The sequence below is a fragment of the Cyclopterus lumpus genome, chromosome 22 (assembly GCF_009769545.1).
Source record: "Cyclopterus lumpus isolate fCycLum1 chromosome 22, fCycLum1.pri, whole genome shotgun sequence".
NCBI classification, from domain to species: Eukaryota; Metazoa; Chordata; class Actinopteri; order Perciformes; family Cyclopteridae; genus Cyclopterus; species Cyclopterus lumpus.
In genome coordinates this window covers 13,080,843-13,100,686 of record NC_046987.1, presented here as the reverse complement: position 1 = coordinate 13,100,686, position 19,844 = coordinate 13,080,843, and the positions used below count along the sequence as shown (strand labels likewise).

Genomic DNA, 19,844 nt, shown 5'->3' with positions numbered 1-19,844 from the left:
GCAACACTGCCACTTTAAATGTGGCGACTGTGCCAGTAACCTTCACAAAGTTAGAGTGAATGTAAACGACAATTTCCGGTTATTACTTTCAAAATAAAGTAATCGACGCTGAAAGGTCAGAAAGTGGGGAAGTTAATGAGTATGCCCGGGCCGGAACCAACGTTTAAATCCTTTATTTCCAAAAAACCGAGCCGACATTGCAAAGTTGTGAGCTAAACTTTACTGTGTGTGGTAAAATGTGTGTAACCTAGTAAAACACGGCGGAGGAAAGCATCGTGCTTTTATTTTGAATATCCGGGGTTCATCCTGGCTATTCTGCTATTACTTTGTTACTTGCCGCGTTTTATCCACATCCATATGGCTCTAGGTTATATGTGGGAAATAAGAAATCTGTGCTGCTAGCTAACAATTCACAGCTGTTGCCAGCGATTGCAACGGCCGGAACAGACGCGTGGTATCCGGCTACAGGATAACAGAGGTGCCGCTGGAGTTTAAACACTTTTACGGAGAGTTAAGTTTATTCTGAACGATTCCTGCGCTGTGGCTTTTTTTTGGACTCATCCGACGATCATGTCTTTGTCCAAATAGCTGTGTTGGAGGTCGAGGATGGCCGCAGACGTGGATAAAATAATCCCCGAGGATGAGAGCAACGTTTCACAGCGAAACGGGCATCTGAGTCCGAGCTCTGGGTCCTGGATCTTCAGGGGCATCTGGACGCTGCTGATACTCGCCGCTGTCCCCTTTCTCGCCTTTGGGATCAAGTATTATCAAGATGCCCAGTTCCTCCAGCGTCATGTGAGATCTGTGATAACGTTACACACGTCTTACAATTAGTGATCTTAACTTGAAAACAATCAAAAAGGCTTAGAAACCGCTAATGAAATGTAAAATGTCTGTATTAATAGAAAGCTTGCATTAACCTTAAGATGCATTTTATGACCTATATTAAGTGATTACTATGACACTACTTTAGGAATATTTAGTTGCTTTATTTCACTGCTATTCTCCCAAGAAGGTGTGTTCAGGGTCATTATTTGTCAGACATCAGTCGCCACAAAACACCACATCTGCAGTTTTCCACCCATGGTGTTTTATTAGGGGAGGTGGATGTGAGTCACAGCTGGTGAAACCCAACCTCTTGTGTAAACCCACTCTTGTTTACTACAGAGGGTCCTCCAAATTGTTCTTGTACTTCCCTCCCCCTCTCCCTCCATTGTACAGGAGCCAGTAGGCACGCATCAGTCTGAGAAACACATCTGTGGCCTCTGGGCTGATCTTTATCCAACCAGGACACGGCTCAGGGACAAAACACGATAGTAACATGGATATATTTTGTAGCACTCCTAAATGGAAGACCGTGCATCTATAACTGTGTTTTAATTTCCCCATATCTGTGTTTTATGTGACGAGACAGCTCACTGTCATAATTTTGATGATGCATCGAAAATCCCTGAAGCATGTAAACTCACAATAAGGATCAGTCTAACGCATGTGCCCCTCCAATAGGAAGAGAGTGTTCGAAACCTGGGTGCAGAGGGTCTTTTTCTTTTCTCCTCCTTGGATACCGACCATGACCTTTATCTCAGTCCAGAGGAGTTTAAACCCATTGTTGAGAAACTCACAGGTAAATCACATTATCTTTCTTGCCTAATGTTCCATTTAATTAATACCTTTTCCTCTTTCACAAACAAAAACCTTAGTCTGCCTGGTCACATATAACCCCATGTTGCCTATGATCCCTGTGGCTTCCTCACAGGAATTACACCTCCAGTGGATTTTGAGGAGGAAGTGACCCATGACCCCAATGGAGAGACTTTAACCTTGGAGGCTAAAATGCAGCCTCTGCTGCTTGATTCTATGACAAAAAGCAAAGATGGTTTCCTCGGGGTAAGACAAGGCCAAACTGCTCTCTCTCTCTCTCTCTCTCTCTTGACAACTGGATAGTAATCACAGATTAGATTGCATCAAGGGTTTTAAAGATAGTCACACATTTACTAGGATTTACTTTAAAAAAAAAAAAATCACACCTCAAGATTCTTGAGATTATTAGAATTAATGCAATTAATATTCTCTACCTTTGCAATACAATTTCTCTGTCCACGTCAGCTCTTTGTCTATGCAGTTCATTCAAACTATGTAAGCAACCAAGAATTTAATCGATAATAAAATAGCAGATAATTAACTTAATAATAATAATAATAATAATACTCCTTTTAGATTGATTCTATTGTAATACCTATTTTTTTGAGAAGCAGTTCTTCTAATTTTGAAAAATTCACTATAGGCAAATTGATTTTATTTCCGGTTTTCTGCCTCTTGGTCTTGCAGGTGTCTCACAGCTCTCTGAGTGGGCTGCGCTCATGGAAGAGCCCAGCAGTGCCTTTTTCCTCTTTCTCTGCCAGCCAGTTTAGGGCCCTCTTGCCCCCAAAGAACAAGGGGGAAGTGGGTGACACGTGGTGGGTGATTCCTAGCGAGCTCAACATCTTCACTGGGTACCTGCCCAACAATCGTTACCACCCTCCCTCACCAAAGGGCAAAGAGGTATTTTAAAAACTCACCAGTGTTGAGAGTCTTGTGATAATCCGTATATTGAGAGCTGTTCTCATTCTGCTGCAGGTTCTCATCCACTCCTTGTTGAGTATGTTCCACCCACGGCCCTTCATCAAGTCACGTTTTGCACCTCAGGGCACAGTCGCCTGCATTCGTGCCAGCAACGACTTTTATTATGACATTGTGTTCAGGTGAGAAGCAATTTAGGGGGAGACATAAAAGGCCGTAGAGGTGCCTTTTCTCCTTTTAGCCCATTAACTACATCATTATGTATACTTCACATTAGTGCTGCCTAATATCTAGAACATTCTATCAATTTTAATTTTGCCACTGGTTTCAATTTAATATCAGCATGCTCATCATGAGTCCCTCTTACTTTCGATGTCAATGGGGTAATGCCGTTTCAAGTACTTCGTTCCTGTTTTGAAAGCTATTTGTTGTCGAAACACAAACAAGACACTGAAAATGTGAGATTTTAGAGTCAGATGCTGGAGAGCGACTTTTTTAAATGAAAGAAACTTCCAGATCCTTAGTACATGCTGAATTTCATGTTTTTTGCACTCAGGTTTGACTTTCTGACACGTGTGCTTTATAGCTGCAGCTTCAAATACAAGATGTCTGAATTTGAAGAGGTTTTAAAACAGTCCTCACTTACAACGGCACTTCCATGTGACAGTAATGCAACATTAGCCAATAGAAAGCTTTCTATGGAGTCTATAACTGCCTGGATAGTTTGGAATCAATCTAAAACTGATGGTTACTCATGTATAACAGTATATAAAATGGCTGGTTTGGTCTTTTTGAAAGGCTACACCAAAGTTGTCCTGTTACATATTAACAGAATACATATTAAACACGTCTTGTGGTACAAACTCAACTCCTCGTTATGTTCACCTCGCCAGGATTCATGCAGAATTTCAGCTCAATGATGTTCCAGACTTTCCCTTCTGGTTCACCCCGGGGAAGTTCACCGGCAACATTGTTCTCTCTAAAGATGCATCTCATGTCCGTAACTTTCACCTCCACGTCCCCAATGACAGGTAAATCCTTCAAACACACATTGTTCGCTTTGTGCATGCAGTCCCCGCTCCGCATCCTCTAGTTCTAGCGCGATATATCCTGCTGTGTGTCAGGTCTCTGAATGTGGACATGGAGTGGCTGTACGGGGCCAGTGAGAGCAGCAACATGGAGGTGGACATCGGATATCTGCCACAGGTACAGCTGCAGTGATACATTGACACTTCAAAACAGACAAGTGTCTCTATTTCTTTATTTGTGTGATATTACAGCACTTCCTGATTTAGTTCCAGGTCGTTAAGGCAGTTTAAAACTCATTCAGCACAATTTATAACCATTTGGGTGTCAGGAGATCTGTCTTATTATTGTTCTCATCATAGTGTGTCCTCTCTTAATTTAATTTCCTTTTTTTTTTCGGTTATCAAACCTGCTGGATTAGCATTAGGGTCGGGTACAATTTCCTTTTAACTTCAATTAGTCCTCATTAAGTATTTCCATGCCTCATTGAGCCATTTTCACTTTTTCTGAATGGACTTCGACCTAAAACATAACATTTCACAGATGATTAATGTGCTAGATTCTCCAACAAAATGACAAAGAAAAATGCTATTAGAGATAGCTTGTACAAAAAGTCCTGAATGTGTTCACAGTTAGAGCTGCAGGCCACAGGCCCGTCTACTCCCTCCATCATCATAGATGAGGAGGGCAACATCATCGACAGTCGAGATGGCAGCAGCGAGCCGATCCAGTTTGTCTTTGAGGACATCCACTGGACCTCAGAGATAAGTCGGCAAGAAGCCACCCGGCGCCTAGAGGTCACCCTCTACCCTTTCAAGAAGGTGAACATCCATGAAGCGTTTATTCTGACACATCGTGGGCTTAAATTTTGGAGTTTGACAACTGTTACATCCTCATCATACTCCCTCCCAGGTGTCCTACCTGCCTTTTTCAGAAGCCTTTGAGCGAGCTGAAGCAGAGAATAAACTGGTGCATTCCATTCTGCTTTGGGGGGCATTAGACGACCAGTCCTGCTGAGGTGAGATCACTGTGTGGTCATTGCTTAAATGGACTACATCCAAACTATGACGTACATTTCTATAAGAGATGCATTTTTTCAGGCAAGGGCTTCCACAATCTGGGCGCTTGGTGGGGAAATATGGAGTTACTGTAGTCTTTAGTCAGTGGAAACACTTTCACTGTTACCTAGAAGCCTCTCAAATCAATTCTATCAATTTATTATGAGTGAAGATTAGCTCAATTCTACCAGATTATGTTTTTGTTGAAAACAAGACACATCATATAGCATGGATATTTTACTTTCGAATGAATACTTCTTCCTCTTACAAATAAAAAGTTGAATTCATAAGTAATAAAACACATACTTCATCTTTATTCAATATACTCAGTGGCTGCAGCCTTATTCGGTCTGGTGAAGTAAAGTTTGCCGTATTGCTCACAGTACTGACTCTTCCATTAGTTCAGCGTTTTAGCTCAAATTTATATTTTGAACTTTCCTCCACATCTCTGTAGGTTCGGGGCGAACTCTCCGGGAGACAGTCCTGGAAAGTTTGCCCGTCCTGGCGCTGCTCAACCACAGCTTCATAAGCAGCTGGTCTCTCGTCAGAGAGCTGGAGAACATGCAGGTGAGCAGTTAGAGCAGCGTAACACCCGGAGACACTCAGCAAGTGATTAGTGGACTGAAAAGAAGTTTAATTTTCCATTTACAGTTTTAAATGTTCTGCTTTTAAACAGGCTGATGAGCAGAATCCTGTGTTGAGTGAAAAGGCCCGTTTACACCTGGAGAAGTACAACTTCCCTGTGGAGATGATGGTGGCACTGCCCAATGGAACTATTGTAAATATTGTACTCTTTTATCAGCATGCACTTTCTGAAAGAAATCCTGGCTCAGTTCAATTATATGTAGAATCACTCCAGCTGAGTCAAGCAAAGTCATTTAATTTAAGAAAGTGTAATTGTTTTTAATATTATTGTTTTGACCTTGGATTGAGCAAGGTCAGGGGGAACCATGTTCCATCTCAGTGGTACTTTTTAAGGCTCATAATCTTTAATTTAAAAGAAGGAATGCCTCTCTGTTGGGAGTCCCATTTTCCAGTCAACACTGGTGTGGTCAAAAGTCAGACTTAAAACTTGCATCTACTTCCTGTGTTTGGCTTAAGGTCCACCACATCAATGCCAACTTCTTCCTGGACCAGACGGCCATGAAACCAGAGGAGGAAGGAGCAACTTTCAGCTTCTCTGGTGGGTTTGAGGACCCCTCAACGTCCACTTATATCAGCTTCCTCAAGGAGGGGTTGGAAAAAGCCAAGGAGTACCTGGCACAGTAATATGTGTCTGTGATAGAGTCCGAGAGACTAAACAGGAGGAAACAATCATCATTCCTCTGGGCAATGACCCAAGGTAAGGAAAAGCCTCCAACAATTATGTAGAGAAGCTTTCTCATCAGCGTTGGCAGCTGAAAACATATTTTTGCCTTTTGTTACTATTTATTTGGGCGTCGCCCCTGTTCAGAAAGTTTTATATTACATATATATATTATATAACAGTACAGGGAAATGTTGCTTCTCAAACCTAATGATACTGTCAATATAGTATATATTACAGAGATACAAAGCAGTAACAGATATGTTAACACATTTAGATTGTCTCTGTGCGTTTAGCTGATGATAAATTATAGACAGAGGCTCATAACACACCAAATATCCTATGTTTTTTCTTTCACATCCCGGTGTCTCGTGTGCAACATTCAATGACTTGAGTGTGGTTTCCTGCTGCCGAGCGTACCCAGAGACGGGGGGCCGGTGCAGCTGTTGCCTTTAGTTGCGTTTCAGCAGTTTGTGAAGACGTCGCCTGAAAGCTCTCTTCGGGCCGGGCTACGCCTGATGTTATTGCTGAGGCTGCTGGAGGGAACGCCCCTCTCTGACTCGGGACAAAAGCAACAGGAAAATTAAACTGGGCTGTGGCACATAACATTATTTAATTCTGTTGTTTTTTTATTTTGAAACCAAATGTTGAATATTTAGCATTATATCATTTTTTTTTATTTTTCGAGGCAGATGTAACCACACTAAAGAGCTTTGTTTTGAATGTGTACAAAAGCTGGGATGCAGCTAAACAGCTCGAGGTTCATATTTATATAAATCAATGAAACCAAATGGTTATAGTTGTGATTCTTGAACTGAGAGGCACATGGTACTGTGTTCTGTTGTTTTCAGCTGTAAGGGTCCAATCAAAACATTGCATCAGCTCCTATCTTTAGCTAGACAAGTGTAAACCCTTGATGTTTAAAAAAAAAAAAAAAACGTGACAATCTGGATCTACCATTAGCTATTTTTTCCCAATAAGTCTCATTTTCACTTTTTCCAGTCATACAACAAACAATGTTTCCTCTTCAGGACCTAGTCTCCCTGAACACAGGGATTAACAAATAATTTAAATAGTAATAGTTAAGTAGTAATAACAGTGAGAGTAACATTAAGTCTGAATTTAACTTTGTGAAAGTTCATACAAGGTCCTCTACATGTGAAACAGCTGACTGATTTGAGCCTTTAGGGGGAAACACATTTTTTCCCCACAAAAAGATGAAATAATTAAAATGTTTTGTTTTTCTGTACAAACTGAATCGTGTGTTTTTTGACAAAATCTGCAATGCGCTGCACAGTTAAAACAAATTATACAAACGTGTTTAGATGTTTACATGATCATTTTGTGCTAATTTGATTAACTAATCTACTATTCTGTACAAGGTAAGCAAAGTAGACTTGCTTGGTTCGAACATGGAGCTTGTTATGGATACAGTTGAATTGAGACAACACTGCATTAATTTAAAGCTTTATCTGTCACGTTCAGAAACCACGGTGGTGAATGAGTCAGCACTTGAAATGAAGAGTTCAGAATATTAATGAATGAGACTACAATCCATTGCAAGTACAGATGTTTTTCAATTGAAAGGTTTTTCTTTAAGTGGAGCTCTAAATGTGTGTGCACACGATTATTTCCAATATTTACTTATGCCATCTATGACACTAACTGATGCAAACCCATAACAATGATGTGTGTGTGTGTGTGTGTAGTTTTACAATAGAGACATCTATTCATAAGAAGACAAATGGGTGTTTCAAATGTCATTCACTGAACACAGTTATATGCCAAGTTCACATGATAAATTATGAGACATCATGAAGTTACTGATTCACATTAAGAGCAAAGTGCAGTTTCTGAGACTTACTTCTGGGACTCAAAGAATCCAATTCAGGTCTACTCAGTTCACCAAACCAACAGCAATGAGTCAACCATAAAACAGCCTTGTTCAGTTCAGTAAAATCCTCAGCACTAAAACACACGGATAAATCCAGCAGTTTGTAATAGTTTCTGACGTGGATGTTACCATGAAATTAATGAGCGGCTGTGATGTTTTTGCTCGGTGATACAGTAAAGGCCGTCTTGATAAAGCTGATCAGTGGCGACGAGGCGAGTCAAAGAGAAGCTCTGCGACCTTTTCAGGTGAATGTCCACACCTCCAGCTCCATGACTCGGAAGTCGTTGGTTTCTGAGAGGCAACAGTTGTTGAAAGTGTAGCAGGGGCTGCTGCGACCCAGGTACAGATTCTCATCCACCCAAAGACCAAAGTGACCGCTGCAGAAAAAGAGACAGAGTAGTAAAGGGAAAAGACTGAAATGACTATCCAGATTTTTTTTTTTCAGACCAAATAGAAAGGAATATATATTACCTGCCTCCACCAATAGCAAAGGAGTCCAAGTCTCCTTTAATAAAAAAGGAGTTCTCTCCAGTCCATCTGAAGCACTACAGAGAAAAGGCAGAATCAATCACCACAAAACTGTTTCTGTGTCTTAGTCTTGTTGCTTTTATTGTGAAAAATATGTCTCACGCAGGCATCTATTCCCTTTCTTAATGACTGACAACAATTTGACCACACAAAAAAAATTTGAAATATTTAGTAGCTATTTTACAAATGTACAAATGGGCTGAACAGTTTTTAGCTCACCTTGAAGCGAGGATGGAGCATGAAGAGGAACGTCTCTCCTGTGCCGTAGAACGTCTCACTGAGCCTCAGAGGATGAGAGAGGAAGGCCCCGAATATCTGATCAAGAAATGTCACAAGCAACAAGAATTATTTAAAAGATATTACAACATCCAACATTAATATTGGAGGAAACAATGTTTTTTGTTTTTTTTACCTCATCGAGTGCATCCTTGATGACCACGAGCACAGGGGAGTCTGTGGCTCTGAGTTTCCTGTAGAGGGACTTGAGGCTGGCGCCGTGACGGGACGTACTATAAGTCAGCTGCCAGCTGTAGCCAACTGTCCTCGGAGGAAGCTCTTTACATAGCTGAGAGAAGATTAGAGGAGGAAGGAAGGAGCACACACATGAACAGGGCCAGATGTCGAGATCTAAATCTGTGTGTGCTCTTCTACTCTGGCTCTTCTAAATACATCCAAGTGACAGTTTTGAGTGTTTCAGTGTTTTCTAAATGGAGATCTACTCAAAAGAAGTTGCACCACACAAACTAGTTCTTACATCGAGATTAGTCAAATATTCACACCTCCTAACTCCCAAAGTGTAGCTAACTGAACAGCTGACAAAATCTTGTTAATTTTTAAGCTGTATGAAGTGAAGGACATATGGATTATAGTCAAGTAAAGTAAATATGATCTAAATAGAAAATCGCATATCCTAAAGAAAGACAGTATGTGTCCGATTGATATTTGATAGAAATGCTGTATAATAACGATGCAAACAATTGCAAGCTTCACTCTATTGTAAAACTAGTGTGAAAAATAACTTACTTAACCAACATTGTCACAGATTTTATGTCAATTAAATATTAAATATGCCGGGAATGTCAAAGTCATACCCACATTTACAAACAATTGGCAGTTAAGCTTAATATCACTCAAAACCTTTATGTTACATATTTATGTTACAGCCTGTTTTAGTTTGTGTCTAATTGAAAGGCAGCAGATGTCTCCGAGCAACCGATTGATACATTGCTAAAGTCTCAAAGTCCCATTGAAGTCACAATTAATCATCTCTTTTGCGGTCACAAATTCCTATCAATAAGATTTTTCAGTTTATTATTAATAGTTTGTATTGTTAATAGTCAGAAAGCGGTCTCAGGAGAAATATTGGAAGGTTTTGTTGCCGCACCATGATTCAGACAACCACTGCTTTGAAACAAACATGTAGTTAGACACACACTTAGTGTTGGATTTACAAAAAGCTGGTGCATGCGTGTGATGAGTATACTGCAGTAAATGTGTGTGTGTGTGTCCCACCTCTCTGACATGTGAAGTCTCTAAAATGCGGCTGCTTTCTACGATATCGTTGAGTTCGTCAAGGTCCCTGTCGATGACCAGCGTTGGCTTATCGCTCTCTTCCATCAACACCATCTGCAAAAAAACATTCATAAATTATAAAACAAAGTGGTGAGCATGTAACACTCCCACTCTAATATTGTAACTCTTTTCTTTTCCCCACACAAAATAAAAATAATCATAAACAATGCAACCCAATTATAAGTGTGACAATGCATGTTATCTGAATTATTTATTTGCCAAGTACGTTGCACATATGAGGAATTTGACAACTTTCACCCATTCATAACCATTCATATACTGATGGGAGCAGCCACCTTCTATCAGGACTAACTAACATTAGCACACCGTTGGCACAGCTACGGGAGCAATTTTGGGGTTAAGTGTCTTGCCCAAGGACACATCGACATGGGCTAACGGAGCCGGGGATCGAACCGCCGATCCTCATATTGAAGGGCGACCCTGCTCAACACTGAGCCACAGTCGCCCAATGGTGCAGGCGGGACCGTCTGATTTAGTTTACCAGTCACCCGACATGACTTACAATACTGTACCACGTCCTTCTTCAGGCCGGGCCAGAAGAAATGGTGCCTTATTTACACCAAGATGGCCAGCGAGCTGATGGCCATGTGACAGGTTCTGAATGTCACCACGGTATTTAAACAGGATCACAACCTGTGTTACCACCCTCCACTCACAAACCGAGGTGTCCGTTTACACATAAGCACCCAGTGTTCAACAGAATACCCCTACTTCTGCCCTACTGGGCACACTGGGACGGCCCGACCGAGGCACTTGAACCTTCCTTGAACCGGTTGTCACTGAACTTGGGTTGCGTAACAGACCTCTCAACAAATACTTGCGAATAAGTACATTTTTGAGCAAACAATTACTTATCTTCACAAGAAAACTCACAGCACAAGCCAATGTGCCTTCACAATGCAAACTGGGACCTGCTCATAATCCAGGCTAGTTTCAGTTCACTCTCTTCTGAACTTTGCCAGCTAAAGTTGTCCCAACACACTAAAAAATCTCAATCTCACAAAAGACCGGAAAAACGCAAATACATCTACTTGCATCAAAACCAAGTTATTGTCCAGCTGATTGTAAAGTTGAAGAACATTTAGAAACACTGTTGCATTAAGTTAAATTTCCTTTAAACGCTTAGTCTCTTCTTCAAGCTTTCTCATCTCAAGATTACAGTCAATCTCCTTATCCTTTAGATCTCAACGACGCAACTCAAACTCTTTCCTCCGTTTGGCAAAACCTGCCTAATGGGTTCCGTTTTAGGAGATGATCGCGATCACCTCAGCTGACAACAATCACCTCAGCTGACAACAATCACTGGAAATTCTAGCTGATAATAAGCTTGAGATACTAGCCGTAGGACTAGTATGAGAGAGGAAGAAGAGCACAAGAAGTTTGGTCATTTATGTCTTCAGAACATTTATTGAGACTGAAATTAACCTACTCACCTCCCAGTCGTCACCTCTCGAGCTGCGGTGCCTCTGGAGCACCTGCTCGTCCTCTTCCTCTTTGTCCTCAATGAGTACAAACTCCTCTTCATCCCGGTCCGCCTCCCTCTCCTCCTCCCCTCCCTCAATTATACACAAGTCTGGTCGACAGTGTGTAAGGTAGGCATACAGCTCGTCAGAACTGCAGGGGGAAAACCAAGCAATCACTCAAACATGTTGAATAGACAAACAATGCCAACAGCTGTGTCAACACGGCCAGAAGAGACATTAGCTTTTAATTAATTCCATGAATATATTCTCAAATGAGTGATTCTACTCTAACTGAGGTCAAGTTTTTGATCTAAAAAGCTAGTTAAATGAGGTAAAAGCACAATATTTTTCTGAAATAGTATTAGCTACTAGCATTAGCAGCATAATAAATAAATGTTCAATACTCAAGTATTGAATAATTAAATAATCAAGTACAGTATTTAAGGGACTGTTTCGTTACCTCCCAACAGTGTTAAATACTTAGTGTTTGGATGCCATACTCGCCCTTTCACTAACCTTTGTACTTTTACTGAAATGTGTACTGAATGACAATAAATTAGTAGACAGAGAAAGTAAATAATCAACTGAAGTGATCCGTTTGAGCATCACAAGTAGATGGAGTGTGTTAATTTTAAAACTGAAGAGGACCGGTGGTTCAGTTGAGCGCAACAGAGCCTGTGAAAACATTTGTATACAGTTGTTCTGTGGCTCTGGAGGAGCCAGATGATGTCATAGCGATGTTGTGAGGGTTATTTTATTTTATTTATTTATTTATTTTAGCCTGGGTTTGAGGCGTTAGTATTTAAGAGTGGGGGAATCCTAATGAAAGATGCTACAGGGTAGCATTGTGGGAAATATAGGATCAAGTATTTTAGGATACTAAAAGGTGTCACGGTCATGATTGCAAAAAGGGCAAATTCTTCAATCGGACATGAGGAGTCGGTGGAATCCTAAAGAACAGGTAAAAATATGTACAACGACAAATCATTGACAATTATTTCAGATGAGGCCACAACTAAAAATAAAACATACTGATATGGGAAATGAGGAACATATTCTGCCACACAAACAGCAGGTCAACTGCCTCAGCTCTTTTGTGAGTCCCCCAACTATGATATTAAATTGCTGGAGTATCCCTTTAAATCTCTGGTCCATGTATATTTATCTGTCATTAGCTACTTTAGTACCTCTCTTGTGAAAGGGCAAGCCAGGCATCCCTTCTAGGTAAAGGTTGTGACGACCCCAGCTTAAGGCCTCCTGCACCCTTTTTTTTCCTTGCTGCAGACGGCTGAACCCGCAGCCGCACAAACATCAGACTCCCGGGATTTACAGCGGATGACCTCCGAGGCACTGAAAGTAAAACAAAGAGCAAGGGCTGACTTGTGGTAAAGAAGAATAGAAACAAAAAAATAAGCCATCTTTGAGACCGATCCTGATACACATCCGTACCTGCAGTCGGACTCTTCTCAGAAGACATCCCCGTTTCATCAGTGTGAAGCAGATCCGTCTTGACTTTACTCACCGCCTCTTGACCTCCACAGCAGAAGGTGGCAGCGCTGCTCAGGGCAGCCACTCCCAGGTCGCCTACAGATGCCTCCGACAGCACCTCCAGAGGGCTGCTTTCAAGCTCCACCTCAGCCTTCGCCATGTCTATGCTCTCTGCATCCTCCTCCTCCCGAGAGACCTCTTTGGTCAGGCTCAGAGCCAGACGTGACAAATCTGATGCAGCCAAAGACACCAGAGCTGGGAGCGACTCCCCTTTTGGGTTTGGGAAGCCGCCTGCGCCGCTTTTGCCGGTTTTCAAAATCTGGAAAATGTCTTTGCCTTTTCTCCTGATAGGAAATGAATTTTAAAAAATGCTTGCATTGCCTTTTCATTTAATCTGCATGTGTGTGCTTATGTGTGTGCGTGTTAAGTTTAGGAACAGTGAATCATTGCTGACCTCTGCTGGGATGTGTTGAATCGAACGTGTGAGATGTCAGAGAAGAAGGAGACAGATGCCAGATTGTCAACAGAGCAGGACAGGAGGTATTCCTCACAGCCATGTTCCTTCACCAGGGCATGCGTCTTGCACGGGTCAAAGAAGATCTTGTTGGCCGTCACCAACAGGATACCTGAAACTACACCCTGACAGAGACAGGAAGTGCTGATGTTAGTGTACAGATGTCTACTGCTGTAGAGCGTTGAAACCAGACGGACGTGCTGTTCACACCGACCTTACGGTCTGTTATGTTGCGGCAGAACAGTTTGAGGTACTGCATGTCCTCTGGTCCCTCCCCCTGGCAGCACTCTGGTGGCAGAGCCAATAAGCAGAGCTGTCCATCAGGCATCGGCACCGCCTCCACATCCTGTCAGAATCACAAATCGTATCAGCGTGTATCAACAGCAAATTGTGCCTTGTGATCAATTTAGAGCTGGAATGATTAGCCAACAAAATTTTTTAGGATTGTTTAACCATTTAACTCGTCTTTACAGCAATAATTCTTTATATGTATTGGTTCCCTAATGATACACACTGTAATGTTGTGAACACTTTCATTCAGGTTTCCTTTTAATATTGTCTCATACAAGTGAGATATCATGCAACACACTATGTTTAAATGTGTGTTGCATGAGATTTATGGAACACAATTGAAGTTGTACTTTGACTGGTTGTATTTAAAGGTCAATATATATTCTGTACCCAACAACCCCAGAAATACATCCTTCTACTGGTCAGAAGTACTTAGATTGTTTACATTAGTAAAATTACCAATACCACAGTTTTAAAATATTCCAAAAGCCCTGCAAAAGCACAACATCTGCAAAATAGAACTAAAGTATCCTAGTAAAATGACTCTGTAGGCAGTAAAATGTTCCCTGTAACATACATTTGTATTAAACATTACATAATTAGATTCTGAATATTGATGCATCAATGTATTTTATTTAAAGTTAAGTAAGTTTAGTCTACAGGTTCCCAACCTAAGGTTGTGGCGCTGCTTAGAATCACAAAATACCAAAGGTCAGATAATTACGGCAGAAAAGAAGAAAAAAACAATGTTAAACTGCACACATTTGTTTTTTGACTTTCTCTAACCTTTAATTTGGTTGTGAAATAATTAAATAAGTTGACCTCTTTGAACAGTTATTTACATTCAACCATCTGAGAAGCGCTACACTCCAGTCATGTTTTTATGGGGTTTTCTAGTTGGTCTCTAATAGGCCCTTTTCACAGCATCATGTCATTTTGACATGTAATCGCAGGGTGAACACAGGTGTAATTGCTAAAACTGAAAAAAGGTCCCATTCTATTTAGTGGCACAGCCAGCATGAACAATACCAGGGCCCCAAGCCCACCTAAATGGAACAGGGACAATAATTCTTTTTAATTACACCTGTGTTTTACCATGCAATTACATGTAAAAATGGCTGCTGTGAAACGGGCCTATTAATCCTTGTGAATCCTGTGAATTCCTGTGTATCAGGTCCATACTCTGGCTTCCTCGGCCAGGGCCTTGCCAGTCTGCTTTCCCTGTTCCACCGTAACCTCCGGATCTACTTTCACCCCTCATTTACTCCAATAAAGTTGCTTATAGACTTTGTTCAAACCTGTGTACGAATTCTGCTCTTGATTCCTAAATCCATCCAACTTGTCATCAACTCAAACACGTGCGCTCTTCACTTCAATTTCGAAATGCAGAACATGCAGTAAAGGAATCTGTTTTTTTCTTACCAGTAGTTTGTCATATTCTGCTTCTGGTGAGGGAGGCTGAGGTTGAAGATCTACCTCCGTTTCTCGCTTCGGTTTAGGATCAGAGTCTGAGTCCAGTTCTTGATCAGTGGAAGAGTGTTTTCCCTTCGGAATGACCAGCTGCTTTAGAATGGAAGCCATGATAAAGAATAGCTCTGACATTGAAATAGATACAACCCAATGACAGGAGTGACTACTTCCTCTTTCTACAGGCCAGCAGTTCCCCACCACTCTTTGTTTGTAGTCACATCTTAGCTCCATGTCACACATGGGGGCTGTGGCCTATCTTTACAGCTAAAATACAACAATTTACAGTACAAAATGAATATTATCTGCCCGAGTTTGCTCACATGGATATCTTTTTGGTGAGGTATTGATTTCCTGAATGGGTTAAAGATGGAGCAACGCACTTCCTTCCTAAAACTAAATACTTGCAGCTGAAGTCATAAGACACACAGGGGAAATGTTTTGTTCTGCATATCCAGTCAGCAACAGCAGGAAAAGAAACCTGTTTTTTTCCATCCTTTTTCCACACATAACATACACACTGTGCCATCATCTGGTTACATGTAACTCTTACCTCTCTGGGGACGAGGGTAGCAGACGAGGAGGGTTCATTTGAAGTGCAAATGGAGGGATGGTGACCTATTTTGCCCTCTTCTACTGAAGATGTGTTGTTACTGTTGAACTGAGATGAGACGCTGAACACCGTGTCCCCGGGGAGACCCTGAAACACAAACGAAAGAAAAGATTAAAATCTGATGACAAACCAGATCTCAAGAGGTTTTTCTTCATTCATGCACACAATATGATTTTGCATCCATCTTCATGCATGCAGCGGCCTATGGAGGAAATCACAAGTGTGGACTCAAATACCCACTGCTATTTGTTTTGCAGGTCTCACTGCATGCTCCCACTCTAAATCAGTTCAAACATTTGGCAATCTGACGTGAACCTTTAAATATAATAGATCACAGCTGTCATCCGCTGACAGATAGACCCATTGACCTAAATTAGATTACCGGCACTTGACAAATTCTGAGCACAGAGAAACTGTGTGATTTTGTGTGGCAGTGAGCGTGTGGACGTGTCTGGAGCTGTGTGTGCGCTGAGGCATAAACTGTGTGTTTGTGAGCATGTGATTGTACACATACTAACTATATATATATATATATATATATATATATATATACACACACATACATACACATATATACATATATACACACAAATAAATAAATGGATGAATATTACCTTGAACATAAAAACATGCACCCCTGAGACAACCAACAAACACAAGTTGCTCAAGAGTTTAAAAAAGAGGATGTGCAGCTATACTATACTGTCAATCTCAACATACTCTTGCTGCAAAATACATGAAGTTGATTCAACATCTCTCTGAAACGGTTTCAACAAAAACTGGACATTATAATCGTCACAAAGTAAAGATATATTGCAGGGCTACTGTGTTAGAGTACATTACGTTTAGCTTGGTATATTTAATAAACTGGCAATGATAATACAGTATGTGCTTACACTTCAGCTCAGGAACCAAATGGAAACCAAAATGATTAAAGGTTTGTTGACTTTAGGGAGGAGAAGAAGAAGGAAAACAAAAGGAGATTCAGTAAGGAAAGAAAAGGCGATGAAGAACATTTCCAAACGAAGATCAAACCAATTAGACTGGAACACTTAGTTGTGAGCATTAACGCCCTTTCCACACTCATGATAAATACAAGGATTATCTCAGGCGGAAAGAAAAGATTCCCCTAAAACGTGCTGTCATATTTAGCAGCTGAGCAGATACATTAAAAACCCAGCAGACAAATACCTTTGAATAAACATCTGAATATACATTCCTCCGGCTGTATTTGTTGTAGAGGCTCTGAAACAGACTCTGTTTTCCCATGGCGCTTGTGAACGCCTCTAAGAGCTCTGAACCTCAACTCTGAACCTTGGACGCTCTTTATCATATTTGTTCATGACCATAAATTGTGAAACCAATTACCAGCCACAAAAGGCTTGCTCTATCTAGCATACCTCATCAGATCATATATAGATGCAGCAATAAATCTATTATCTGTTTTTCGCTTCCCAACTTCCCAACTTCATGTCTCACTTGTTCCCACAACCTGTGTTCCTCTATGTACAATAGTCTGAAACAAAGTCAAAAAAACAAACATGTGACTCACCCTGCTGCTTGTGTTGTCATCTGACAGTCCTCTCATATGCTCTTGCTTCACTCCAGCAGGGTTAAGGTCCCATGAAGTCCCTGTGAGGGGAAACAACTATTTCTGTCACACAAAAACACCCCGAGTTCCGATGCCTCATCACCTTTTAATACAAAATTAACATAGCTCATTTCCCGGTATGAAAATAACTTTATGCAAATACTCGAAATTGCCAACAGACTCAGTATGAGTATGATAAAATGTAAATTCAAACTAGAAATCATCTAGCATTTTGCCTCTATATATATATATATATATATATATATATATATATATATATGTGCATATAAATAGATATCAAACACTGAAAGCGCACCTTGCAGGTAGTACTGCCGCAGTTTGGGGTTTCTGATGTGGGGGGTGTGGTTGAGAGGCCGGCTCACGGTGGGTTGGTGCTGCCGCTGGCCGCAGGCTGCAGGCCCCTGTATCACTTGCGCCTGAGGTTGAGTCTCCCAGGGCCGCTTAGCAAACTGTGGAGGCTGAGAGACACCAGGAGGAAGCTTGGAACCCAGCCTGAGAAAGAGCAGGACAAAAAACAGATTATATCATGCTGTATTGAAGAAGGTTGCAAATCTGTTTAATGTATTCTAAAAAAGAAACTAAGGTGAAAGTTCCACCTCTGTTTCTGCGTTTGGGTCCTCAATCTTACCCCGTGACAAAATGGCAATCACAATACTATAAAAACCCAAGGTGGCATCTTCAAAGTGCTTGGTTTGTCAAATAAACCAGTTAAAAAATGGTCATACAAGACAAATAAATACATTTCAAAAGCCAGGAAAAATATTATAAATTCAAAGGTCCTCTTACGAGTGTTTGTAGCTTTCCACTACATGGCATGATCTTCATTCTAATTTAATTCATTAGGTTTCCATTATTTCTTGAGTTCAAGATTGAATGTCCATACAGGATGGATTCCCCTTTACTAGTAGAGATTGAAGGATTCATTTGTTTTAAGAATTTGAAGTGTAATTGACTGATAGAGCAGAGCTCACAGTCTGAGTTATTTATAGGGGGAGTGGGTGTTGCACAATGGATAGTTCCTCTTGTAGCTCTCCACCACATGATGCTCTTTGATGGAGCGTGGAGTCCTTCAGTGACAGCGGATGAAACCAGTTGATGAAAATGTGCATTTTGTGCTAAACAAGCATTACTATTTGTATCGTAGTCTGGCATGACACGTTCTTCATGTTAGCCGTCACTCTTATGAGAATAATGAAAGACTGAATTGTGTCTTGCTTAAATCTGAGAAGCAAATGTTATGCCAAACTCGTCACATGTCTGCTTAGAGCTTTCCCTTGTTTTCTCTCCAGTAATCCATGTATTAAGAGGCCTGACCTGGTCTTGACGTTGCCAAAGTAGCTGGTCCTGGTCTTGTCCCTCTGGGGCTCATGGTCCATGGCTCCTAGAGTTTCTGGCCTCCTCACGGACTGAGCCATGTTCTGTCTTTCTTTAATATGATGTTGGCAGTGTTTGCGGTGGGATAAGGGGCTCAACTGGCATCCTTCCTCCTCCTTTTATTCCCCATGCCTACCGTTTGCCCCAGTTACACCTACACAAGACAGGAAATCATATGGCATGAGGTCATTTTATGAATATCAGCCTAGGGCTAGGTAGAAGGAGGGAGAAGGGACAGTAAAACTTCTACCTGCAGCCACATGAAAAAGTGAGCTAGACATCTTATGAAGCCAGGTTGTCAATCAATCAATCAATATAATCAGCGTGTCTGTGTTTACTATCAATGTGAGCTTGTGGCCAAGGTTGCTGACTAGGTACAGTTTACATCTCCCAATAGCTTAATATTTCTATAATAATATAAAGTACAAGAATATTACACATCAATAGGCTCATGGTGCTTTAAAATGGATAGCAAACTGTATTTTAGCTCTTAGCAGAGCACAGCTTCGTTTAGACATGACCAAAGAATATGTTCCTTTCAGGACAAACAGGAATGCATTCTGGCTAAATTCCTGTTTCAGCATCTCATGCAGCGTTACAGGGCTCACACCATGTCATATCTGCATTAGCAGCAACATGCTGTCTTCACAGTACCCATATAGTCATATAAAAAAAGGGATCACAGACCGCTTCCTGTTCATTCTGGGCGTGCAATAATCACCGTGAAGTAACGTTAAGCATTTTAGACGACATTTCAGAATGATCGAGTCTGCTGCTCTGGCAGAACAAAATGTGGCATCAGCAGCTCAACAGAGATGAATAATTCATGGGAGCATCGTGTCAACTGAGCAGTATAATTACAGACCTGTGCCTTGCCCAGGGATGGAGACGGGTGGCGGTCATATGAGCGTGTCCTCATATTGCAGTGTTGTGATATCACTGCAGACAACAGTTACAAGTTCAATATTCAAGCTCCGCCCAGTCAAGATAGATTCCGGTGGGCCGGCTGACAGAAGTGAAGGCGGAAGTAGTTGGGGGTGATACATCTTGAGTTATAT

General features: G+C 41.2%; 2 protein-coding genes across 6 annotated transcripts; one reads left to right on the top strand and one right to left on the bottom strand.

Annotated features, from left to right (window-relative positions):
• The first annotated feature begins 239 nt into the window (after positions 1 to 239).
• selenon (selenoprotein N) lies at positions 240 to 7,207 on the top strand. Of its 2 annotated transcripts, XM_034562584.1 has the most exons (13): positions 241 to 478; positions 589 to 795; positions 1,507 to 1,624; positions 1,757 to 1,887; positions 2,329 to 2,541; positions 2,617 to 2,741; positions 3,453 to 3,590; positions 3,684 to 3,765; positions 4,218 to 4,406; positions 4,498 to 4,603; positions 5,098 to 5,210; positions 5,320 to 5,421; positions 5,745 to 7,207. In XM_034562584.1, the coding sequence occupies exons 2-13, from the start codon at positions 607 to 609 to the stop codon at positions 5,910 to 5,912; spliced, it is 1,674 nt and encodes a 557-aa protein (XP_034418475.1). In that variant the 5' UTR covers positions 241 to 478; positions 589 to 606; the 3' UTR covers positions 5,913 to 7,207. The 2 variants fall into 2 exon arrangements, with proteins under 2 accessions (XP_034418476.1, XP_034418475.1); XM_034562585.1 differs by having other exon boundaries at positions 240 to 795.
• Positions 6,958 to 19,787, bottom strand: si:ch211-15d5.11 (nuclear receptor coactivator 7). 4 transcript variants are annotated; one of them, XM_034562580.1, is made up of 16 exons: positions 19,652 to 19,787; positions 18,727 to 18,940; positions 17,708 to 17,904; positions 17,353 to 17,432; positions 15,741 to 15,887; positions 15,143 to 15,283; positions 13,644 to 13,775; positions 13,370 to 13,554; positions 12,877 to 13,259; positions 12,615 to 12,777; positions 11,398 to 11,578; positions 9,884 to 9,997; positions 8,784 to 8,936; positions 8,591 to 8,686; positions 8,315 to 8,388; positions 6,958 to 8,220 (listed from the first exon to the last, which is right to left on the bottom strand). In XM_034562580.1, the coding sequence occupies exons 2-16, from the start codon at positions 18,825 to 18,827 to the stop codon at positions 8,085 to 8,087; spliced, it is 2,283 nt and encodes a 760-aa protein (XP_034418471.1). In that variant the 5' UTR covers positions 18,828 to 18,940; positions 19,652 to 19,787; the 3' UTR covers positions 6,958 to 8,084. The 4 variants fall into 4 exon arrangements, with proteins under 4 accessions (XP_034418471.1, XP_034418472.1, XP_034418473.1 ...); XM_034562581.1 differs by having other exon boundaries at positions 15,143 to 15,280; positions 19,652 to 19,763; XM_034562582.1 differs by having other exon boundaries at positions 15,143 to 15,265; positions 19,652 to 19,763.
• Positions 19,788 to 19,844: the final 57 nt, after the last annotated feature.